General features: G+C 29.5%; 1 protein-coding gene across 2 annotated transcripts; it reads left to right on the top strand.

The window, feature by feature from the left end:
- On the top strand, window positions 6786-9861 carry LOC109352770. Of its 2 annotated transcripts, XM_019594966.1 has the most exons (7): window positions 6786-7202; window positions 7294-7370; window positions 7703-7739; window positions 7842-8007; window positions 8103-8375; window positions 8415-8475; window positions 9305-9861. In XM_019594966.1, the coding sequence occupies exons 1-7, from the start codon at window positions 6887-6889 to the stop codon at window positions 9548-9550; spliced, it is 1176 nt and encodes a 391-aa protein (XP_019450511.1). In that variant the 5' UTR covers window positions 6786-6886; the 3' UTR covers window positions 9551-9861. The 2 variants fall into 2 exon arrangements, with proteins under 2 accessions (XP_019450511.1, XP_019450510.1); XM_019594965.1 differs by having other exon boundaries at window positions 8103-8475.

Below are 11593 nucleotides of genomic sequence, written 5' to 3'. Positions count from 1 at the left end.
TTTAATTTGCACTTGTAGACCAAGAATGTACTTAAAATGTGCAACTTAATGCACCACTTGCACATAATGGGGTATGAGCATGCTAGATGTACTTAATCTTATCTAAAAAATGAAGGGATTATTGTTTTTTTAGGATTTGAACTCATGACTTCAACTCACAAGGCAAATAACCATACAGTGTGGACTTTGTTGACCATCTAGATCAAGAATGCAGTGTTTGAGAAAATTCGATGTAAAAAAAGATCTAGAGGCATCCCAATGAAGATGCTGAAAACAGAAACAGGTAACATAATAAATTGTGATAACCTAAATGCCTAACACCCCTAAAGGTTTTAGTACCTTGACAGTTAAAAAAATATGAAGAAAAAAAGATAGGCAAAATGCTTGACAAATCCACAAAACATGGACATGTGATAAATTGTGATATCTCACACAGTCACACTACACAGCGTGGCATTATTCTCTCGCTCTGTGAGGGGTGTGTATGTATGTGATCTGTGTCATAATTTTGCAAAAAAAGAAGTATTTTATATTGTGTAAGTGTGTGAAGATTTGTATACTTGTATTTGCTTTGGCAAAAGAGTCGCCGCGAAGGTAGGCACTATACATGCAATTGCAACTCACCCACGAGAGAGAGAGAAACCACTTGGACCTTGGAGTCACCTACTTAGAATCTTATGACAAGATCAAGTAACAGTCTATTTGGGAGCTGAGTTTTGTCGGGGAATAAAAAAAATAGAACCACAAAATACATTAGGCCTTTGAAACCTTCTTTCTTTTCAAAAAATAAAAAACTAACTCAAACATATCCTATAAAAATTAGATGAGTACAAAGCAAAAATTCCTATATGGAACATAAACTAGCTAGCTAGAATGTCATTTTCAAAATATCACAGTAATATATAATACAGGTCTCTAGTCTCCATAGGTCTCTTCACCCATTTTCTTATTATTCAATCATCTCTGATTAATTAATTAAGCATCTTCATGTTTGCATATACACGTAAGTAGATGGTGATGTGAGAGGAATATATGAGCATATATTCTTTTTACATTAAATGTTGGATCAATAGAAAATATACTTGTATAGTATTTGAATATATATTCTCTGTAGTTCTAATTATTACATGAGCAGTCTTATTTAACCCAGTGATTTTTAATTACTTTTTTTAATAGATTTGGAAGAAAACTAGATCTTTGATGTGAACAAAATTGAAGGAGCAACTCAACCATGTCTTACTATGAAATTATGATTGGATTATAAATCCTATGAATAGCATCAGGTCTTACTGTAAGTAAAGAACATAGAGGCTCTCTTGTCTTTAAACTGTCCCATTGTAAAATTGAATAGGTTGAAATACCCTTGTGCTTCTATCAATAATATTGTTATCAACCCGTTTTTTTATAGATACTATAGTATAGGATTAATTACGTGGATCATATAATTTTGTTTTTAGTAATTGAGTTATACAAATTTAATAAATAATTATAAGGACTAACTTTGCCAACTAGCAAGACATATATTGTATATTTGTATAATTAAAATTCCAATTCTGAGCAAGATTCTTTGCTTCTGCAACTGTTCCTAAATTATTGATTCCCATGCACAAGAAATGACAAAAGCCAATGTTGTAGAGCCAAGAGAATTCTCTTAATTTCATAAATTAAAAGTCCACACGAGACCCAATTTCTTCTCTCCTACCTTGCATTTCCAATCCAACATCTTTCTTTAATCCTTCGAATATTTGTCTTCAGTGTGTTTCTCTCTCCCTCTGAGTCTTCCAACATGCATAAAAATGTTTGTCACATAAATCGACACTTCTCCATAGTCAAATATTGGTGTTTTCTAGCCAAACCTAATCCTTGAAAGATTCATCGTTGGAACCTCCACTCTTCAAGATAGGGTTTGAAAAAAATATATAATACCTACCACATCAGACAAATGGTTAAAATCTCTGTAAGATGCCGAGAAAGTAGATCATTGGACAATAGGGAAGACGATACACAAGTAGACAATTATAGGGTATATCAAAATCGAGACGAGTCTGTCTTATTTACCATGCATCTTCGTCTCATTTTACTTTTTTTTTTACCTTGTTTCCAATCATTTTCAGTATTATTTTTTTTTTGCAAACAAATTGAGACAAACAATCGCTTTCATGTATGCTAGGGTTTTTCCCGTTGATGATTGATTTTCAGTGTACTTTGTTCAAGGATACATTTTTTGGAAAGCAAAAGTATTATAAAAGTCAGGGTGTCAACCCGATTACATGTTACATAATAGTTCAATACAGGAAAAATGTGCGATGCACTATTGTGCAAAAGAAACAGATTTTACACAAATGAAATTAGAATTGTCATAACTAAGATATAATTAACTTGAACAAGTTCAAGATGTGAAAACTAGGTATTTCTTACCTAAAAATGACTCGATTCCTCATAATTCAGACATACCAAATAACGACAAACCACAAAGTTTTTTATAAAGGCCTCCCTTTACAAAAAATACATAAAGCATATGACTCTCGACAAACTCAAAAACATTAGACGGGATATTAATCTGGACTTGAAGCCCCGAGTAGAAACTCCTTCAAACATTGGCCACAAAAGGACAAAAGATACAAAGATGCTCCAAATTTTTATCATTCAACAAACACAAACCGCAAGTTATATCATATTCACTTATGATATTTCTCTTGAAAAGTTCCGATTTTAAAGCAACTCTGACTCTAATTTTTTTACAGATAAAATAACATACCTGAGAAGACACACACTTAATCCAACTCATATTAAGAATGCTACTTGATTCTGAAGGAGTAAAGTTGATCTGAACAAGTTAAGTAGATTTGACCATATAGTAACCAGATTTATCAAGATTTCACTTCCACTTGTCACTCACTCTACTATTACAAGAATGATTATGAATATGATCATATAATCTTGTGACTAAGTCTAATTCCCAATCAAAGAGATTTCACCTCCACAGAATATTCCACAACCACTTCCCATCAGACTAGAAACCACAATCCGTCACCACTGCCTTTTTGTTCAAAGTAACAAAAATAATATTGGGAATATATCTTTTTACTTTTGTTTCCCAAACCATATATCTTGCCAGAATAAATATCTGACCCATCACCAAGTTCCCTCCAAAGATTCGCTACCAAGATATTTTATTTATTTCTTTTTTCATCTCTTATTTTTCTATTTTTTCTTTAGTGTAGTTTTTAATGTGAGCATGTCATCAAATAATATCAAATCTTTACACCATTTAATAATTTATTAAATTTTATGCACAACCTAAATCATAAAAATATGAAATGAAAGGACTAGAATTTAAATTCAAATAAAAAATGGTTATTCTGAAGCTTTTCTTGTACACTGAAGCATTCACTGTCAGATTTGGTGATAAGAGAATCATTCAGGACAAATACTTTTTTGTCCTCTTCATTTATTTATTCTATCATTACCAATGTCACTCACAGTTATTACTAGTAAGTTTTAAGACATACTGACATCTAAATTTAGAGGTGTATATTGCATTTTTTTATTCTTGGGGATTTGAAGCTCCATATATTAGGATAAGACCTATGTTATGATCACAAATTTAGGAACATGAACCCCCCGAACTAAAAAACAAGTCAAAGAAACTTTGAGTTAGAACACTTATGTTTTAAAATAAAACTTGTATCGATAAAGAGCTTCATTAGCATCAAAGTTGAGTTAGAATACTAGTTGCACATCTCAAGATACAATATGTAGGAAATTAAATGAAAGATGTAAGGCGAATGAACAATAGTAAGTAATGGGAAGTACAATTAGTCTTTGTAAAGGAGAGAGTACGGTGATAATGATGCTTTTGTGATGAGAACTCAGTTTAAGAAAAAATGAATTTGGTGTATACAAATATAAATATAAATATATATATATATATATATATATATATATATATATATATATATATATATATATATATATATATATATATATATATATATATATATATATATATATATATATATATATATATATATATAGAGTTGTGCTTAAGTGAAAACAATTTTCATATAAAAAATTAAAAGAATAAAACCTTACAAATAATTATGGATTGTTATAATTAAAAGTTAAATATTGGTCACATAATAGTTTCATGTGCATCTATCTTTTAATCTTAATCATTCAATCAAGATCTAATAATTCATACTAAGTATTCTCATTTCTCACAATAGTGCATTGTTCTCACGTTAGTAGTTATATATATATATAAGGAGGGGTCCGTTTACACACAAATCAAATTACACTAATTAAACTCAATCAAATTCATTCGTTTTTTTTTAATCCAACTGACCAAAAGTGTGAGCGAAAGACGTAATGAGAGAGAAAAGATGAATCCTAGATGATTTTTAAGTTTTATCTAATTGGTCCGTTACATTTAAAAAATAAATGATTAAGATTGAGTATAACTAATGTAACTTTAAATGGATCGTTTATATATATATATATATATATAATATCACTAGCAAACTAGCATGTCATATATGGCTACAACTTAGGTTCTAATGTCAGCAACAAGGGTCAACTTGTTAAGATTATCACAGAGGTAGGAAGGGAGGAATGCTCGCAAACATGGACAAGCTGTCAACAAAAAAAATAGAAAAAGAGGGTAAAGATAACACATGATTCTCGAGTGTTCAAGATAAAGGTCATGTGATGGTCTTGATCCCCAAATATTATCATATTTTGAAATTGAGGTCCAAATAGTGAGTGAGATTGTTCCGGGTAAGTTCCTAGCTTAAATGAAATTATTTAAAAAAAGAATGTGAAAGATTAAAAAGGATTAAGTTGTTTGTCCGACCATCGTCTTCTACATGTAATATATTTTATTTGATCTAAAAAAACAATATCTTGTGAATTTTCGTATATACAAAGGATTAAATATTAGCTTATGCATTATGATCGGTGATAAAGGGTGGAAATAAGCCAGTTTAGACAAGAGCTTGACATAAATAGTCTTACTTGTTCTAAATTCAAGGCATAAGTCCACTTTACATATTAGCTTCGAGTAAAAATAAAAAGAGATTTAGTTTCATTGATAGATTGGAGTTTTTTTTGTACTACTGAAAATATTCCTTCACTTTTTAGGTAAGGAACTAATGTTCTCGAGGTTCCTGATTGTCCCTCCGAATAAGTGTCACTCCCAAGAATTCAACCTTCGACCTTGACCTTGAGAATCCAGTAGGGCGTTACATCACTTGATCACCGCCTTCTCGAAGTAGATATAATTATTATCAAATTTAATAATATTTACACATTTCTGATTTCATGTAAAGCTATCCAAAATTGTCTTATAAAAAGATGATTGAGTATTCATTTATCCAAGACAATAAAGTGATAAAAATTATTATGGGCAAATTGTGACAAAAATAAATATTTCATAAAAATAAAGTAACATGTAATAAAATGACATCATTATGCATTATAATAAATAAGTTTAGTGCAAAGCTTACACTTCTACTAGTCCTCCGTACTACTTATCTCTTACTCCAAGAATACCTCTAAATCTAAATTGAGTTACTAATAACATACATTAATTAATTGATAACATATTTTCACCAAACTATTTACCTTATAAAAAATTTAACTACTCTACTAGCCAATCAATATATGTCCTTAACTAATTGTGTGGATACAAACTTTGGTAAATGAGTCCAACAAAAAGTCCAACTTGCTACTAGTAAGCAGCAAGAGTTGCTCAATACAGAAAGGAATGTTACCATCATGAGTTGCTCAATTTTTTGGTAATTCTCTCTCTCTCTCTCTCTCTTTCTCTCTGTGCAACTAGGGTTTCCATCATCAACAGTAGTGATTGACTTCATATTGGATCTATTACCATGAACTAACTGAAACAGTACTTTGCTTGCAGCATAGTTGATGGATTAGTTTGGATCATCCCCTTCTGCTTTTAACCTTTTGTAAGGTGATTATTGCAATTTGGTTTAGATCTTGGAAGAAGACTTTGCTTCAGCAGAATCATATATATCTGTGATCTGATTTCAATTTATCTTGCCAAGGACTAGGAGTTAAGGCTAGTTGTTGTTAAGCTTCATCAACAATCATATGGTTTGCACAAACTGCTTATATCTTATTTATATCTTGCTCATCAGTCATATTTGTTATGTAGATCTTTTTAGACTAATATATTAACTTCTTCTTTTGGAATAACCATTTCAATTAGTCTTGATTTTATCTTTAGGTTTTGGATTCTATAGCTTCTTATAAAGTCACAATTTTAAAAAAGGAAAACCATTATGCATCTTATTAACTATAGAAGCACAAAGGTGATGAGTTATAATGATGGAAGTACAAAGGTCATGAGTTAAAAATTGTGCCAAGCAAGGAAAATGAAGTCATATAAAATGGAAAGAAACAAAATTACTTCAAGACAAATTAAAAGGTTTTATTATGGACAGGTTTTCTTGTGGGTGATGCACAGTTCAAGATATTACATTTTTCAACAAGTTCTTGTAGGTCATATGTATATGTATAGTGTAGGGTCAGAACATGGAATTCCCAAGACCTAGGAATAAGGAGGCAGTAATATTAAATTTATGGTATAATTGTTAAAGGACAGACCTTCTACTAAATCTTGCCTTCGAAATCAGTACAACTAATTAATGCTTTGATCTTTTCCTACATAGATACTATAAAATCTTAAGATATTTTTATCTTTATTTTTGGGTACATAACATAGAGTTAGTATTTAATTACTGAGAAATTAACTACTATAGGTTATGCAGTTTCAATTGGTGTGTTCCTGAAGATCTTCACTATAATATCTCTAACAGTAAATAAAAGGAGTTATTACTAGAAGAGTGCATCAATAAAAATGGCTGAGAGAATACACATGTCTGAAGAAAACAAGAGTGACATTGGAGCTGAACCCTCTTCTCCAAGTTCTAAGAAGCGTTCATTCTTGGATTTGAATGAAGAAGCTAAGGATAACAGTGAAATTAGTAGTTATGACAGATCATCTTCAGAAGGTAACAACAATTTGAGTAAGAATAATAACTCAAGTGAAGAAGGGAAATTAGAGAGAGGAATAGTGAGGCCATATGTACGATCCAAAATGCCAAGACTTCGTTGGACTCGTGACCTTCACCTAGCTTTTGTTCATGCTATTGAGAGGCTTGGTGGACAAGAAAGTAAGTGTGTTATATAACTTAGTTCAAGTGATGAAGTTTATATACTTTTAACGTTTGGTTTTAAATTTGATTATATTGGTTTTAATTACAGGAGCAACACCCAAGTTAGTTCTCCAGTTGATGGACGTTAGGGGACTAAGCATTGCACACGTGAAGAGTCATTTGCAGGTACATTCATGAGTATACACAAATAATGTAATCTTTTACATTGTTAATGTGTCTCCCATTATTTATTTCCATAAGTTATAACTTGTGTTTTAAAGTTTATATGAATAACTAATGATTCTTTAACAATAGTATAAAAATATTTGCATCTTGTAAATGGTTGTTGATTGATATTCAATCTAGTAACGGTGTCATTCTTCTCCAAAATAAATCTCCAGCCATCTTTGAGTTTTTTTTATAGATTAAATAGATAAAAAGACTTGACAAGAACCCCTCAAGTGGGTATAAAACCTTCTCGAGCCAAAAGATAAAAAGCTCTTTGTTTTTATTTTCAGATGTATCGAAGTAAAAAGCTTGATGAGTCTGGCCAAGGTAAAATATTTGAATACCTCTTTTTTTGTACATGTTATATGGCATGCTTATTAAGTTTCAAAAGGCTAACATATATGCATGTTTCACTGCATTTTATCTCAGTTTTATCCCAACATAGGGCGATTCAAGGAAGAGATCAAATTTATGAAATGTACGAAAGACTTGATGCCCAAGGGCACTTTGGGGTTCATAACAAAAATTATCTACCATCATCTCTGATAATGAAACAACCTTATGATGACTTCAAAGTAGTTCACGGATCTTCGAGGTATAATACTGGGTAACATAAAATAGCAACTTTATGTATATAATATGAAAATTAACATGAATGGAAATTTGATATCTATAATATTTTCTGTGTAGATTTCAGCATGTTGGGGTTTTCAATAGTGACGTGATGAAAAGACCAAGTTCATTGTGGAGCAAAAATTCAGATTTATATGGCTCTAACTACAGAACCTTCCTTCAAAAGGATGAAAAGATAATTGCACCAACAAGCTCACACATATTTCATGCAAGGGATGGAACAATAGCAAGAAATGGGAATATTAAGAACTGGCCTACTAGGGGAATTATGACTGGATCAGAAGGAAATGACAAATATGAAACAATGACTAACATTTTGTGGGATCACAAGTATACTGAACCATATCCTCATTGGAGCATCAGTGCTAGTTCGATGAACAATAATCAATATCATTCTTGGGGTACAATCCTCCCCAAGCTTAGCACCGAGGTAAGAGCTCTACAACATGTAGTTGGTTCACATTGTTAATTACAAGCAAGAATGGTTGAAAAAATGATTCAATATTTTAATGGTAAAAAGTTAGGTGAGTTGGATATTGAGGTAAAATATTCTTCAAAATAAATATTTTATAATTTGAACTTCTTTACATCATATTAAAAATCACTAGATTGTTCATTTTCTTTTATATATATATATATGTGTGTTTTTTTTTTCACCTCTTAGCTTTAGGATCAGATGTAGATGTAATTAAGCAAAGCTAGACACGTTTTCTCATTATAAGTACCCTTGCTAATTTCTTACTAAAAATATTTTTCAATAAATATATATATTATAGCACATTTACTTGAAAGTGAGCTAAGCACTTCTTCTATATATGAATCTCATTTCGTGTATGCTATGTTCATTCTAATTTCACCTTTTCCGCAAAAATAAGATGTGTCATTTTTAAAACTAATTCATCTTCCAACTAATAATATTTTTTTAATCCAGAAATATCACTAGCAATAAAAGGATATTACACTTTGATTCAAAAGTTTGTGTGATATTAATTTAGTTTCAAATGTATAAAAAAAGTATAGTATCCTATATTTGATGTGTGGTATACTAAACTATAATTAAAATTATCTTTTATCTCTAGCGAAAAGTGTCCATGCATGTAACCGTTTGAAAAGTGGAACTAGTTTATTTGTTACACTAGACTACTCCTAATATGATATATAAATTTGTTAAGTATTTGTAAACGTAGTTAAAACTTTGAATTAAATTTGGAAGTTATATTTTGAATGAAGCTAAGATAATGGTGCTTTTGGACATGTAGGTTCAAGACCTAAAAGATGGATTGCAATCATTCACAAAGGTTGAGTTATCTCAACAACAACAGGTGAAAGCACAGTTAGAAAAGTTGAAAGCTGACAAAGGTTCATCAAATTTTCTAGAGCTAAGGCTAAGCCATGACTTGGGAAATGTTAAAGAGACAAATGGAGGTACAGCTAGTGAACAAGAAATAAACACAATGCTTTCTCTTTCGTTGTTCCCTTCACCATCATCAATGCAACAAGCTTGATGTTATGGAAAGAGAATAAAGAAAATTAGTTAGATTGTGAAATTGTGTGTACAAAAATGGGCTCCAAGTCCATGGAATAGTTTGGCTGGGGGTGAGTACTTAGGGTCTGACCATGTCAAGTTGAGCATTGGAGTGAGATCTTTTAAGTACTTGCCTTAACATGCCACAAGATGTGTCTTTATGGGACATTTATTTGGATTTCAAAACATTTTCTTTTCAAAATATTAAAAAAGCTTTAAGTACCCCTTTGAGATTTTTCTGTTTTGGTAAACAAAATAGAAGTATTAAACAAGTATAAGTTTATTTCAATCCTAGCTAAAAAGAGCAAAGTCAAATGTTATTATATGTTTCATCTAGTCACAATTGTAAGCAAACAATATCAATAGTTTTCGTCTTAAATATAAGTAAATTTGACTATCTTTTCAATTTTCAATATTACTTTTAATTAAAACAATTTTTCATATACCACATGCTAAATATTAATTAGTATTATGTTTATTTTTTTAATAAATTAGAGGATAAATAAAGGAAATTGATCAATTCCAAAAAAAAAAAAGAAAACAATAGTCAGCGTCTTATATAAAACAATTAAATCCAACCCAAGCCCACATAAGCAGTGAATAGGCCTCATTCCATTGAATAGCAGGACGTATTTTGACATATAAAAGGTAATCCAACTAGCCACACTTATTTCTCCTTTCCTTAATATTATTATGTTACATTTACACGGATATTGTTTTTAAATCAACTTTTATGCGAAGTTATTCGCCAAACAACAAAATGAAAAGCTTTAACATTTTGTTAGTTACAAAATCAAAATTATGTATTTAAACTAAGTTGTCATTTTTGAGCTTGGGTCATTCTTCACAACATATCTCGTCTTCGGTGTCATATGATAATTTTTAAGTACATTTTCGAATATGTTTACTATTGTTTTTTTTTTTTTTTACTTTGTCAAAAAATATTTTTATTTACTATGATTGAATCAATTAATTACCTTGATAAAAAATTTGCTTAATAAGTCTTATTTTAAAAAAAATTACTGGGTAAATATTTATAATTACTAATACTTTTACAATTATATATTTTTTCTTAAAATATTATTTCACTTGATTATTTAAAATTATATAATATAAAAATTATAGCTATAATTATAATTAGGACACTCTTATTTTTCTAATAAGATATATTCTCCTTCCTTTCCATATTTTCATATCTTTTAGGTTGTCTTTATAGTCTAAGATATATGATATGTAAAATAATTACATTTAGTTATCATTGAAAATGCATCAAAGAGAAGTGAAGAAATAAAGGATGAGTAATAAATATTAATATAGTTGAAAAATATATATATACATTAAGTTTTTAGAATATCAAATTTTTTGAAATATAAAAAAATTTAAAACATAAATATATGGAACAAGAAAGTAAATAAATATTCACAATAAAAGTATAAAATTAATATGAAAGATACATTATCATTATATTATTTATTATTTATATCTAATTCTTAAATATAAGTAATATAAAATAATAATATAAAAATTAATGGTTATGGCTTGTGGGCTTGATATAACACTCAATTAAAAAATATAAATAAAATGGGGTATATTAATTGTATGTTCATATGAAGTATCAAATCACAATATTAATATTAATAACATTTTTTTAGTGATGTAAAGTCCTGTTAAATATTTATGAGAACCAACAAATTAATAATTCGATTTTTATAAGCAATATTTATTAGAAAGAACACTTATATATCTAAAAAAATTAATTCTTTAATGAAAATGTGAGAAAATTCATTTGTAATAAAAAAAAACCACAACATTAATTGAAACTGGCCAGCTTTTTACTTTTGAAGTTGATTTTAGGGAAGTGAGCCGTAGAGTTAGTAATTGCATATCACAAACCACTAGGAGAGATCTCACTTATTTAAGTAGTCAAACATATCCTACTTTGCTTCATCCTTCAGTTTTCTATGGAAACTTGTGTTGATGCATTTAGTTAATTAAACTTGGATATAAAAATATTACTCTTTGT

Source organism: Lupinus angustifolius, chromosome LG07 (genome assembly GCF_001865875.1).
Source record: "Lupinus angustifolius cultivar Tanjil chromosome LG07, LupAngTanjil_v1.0, whole genome shotgun sequence".
Classification (NCBI taxonomy): domain Eukaryota; kingdom Viridiplantae; phylum Streptophyta; class Magnoliopsida; order Fabales; family Fabaceae; genus Lupinus; species Lupinus angustifolius.
This window is presented reverse-complemented; position numbering and strand designations above follow the sequence as displayed.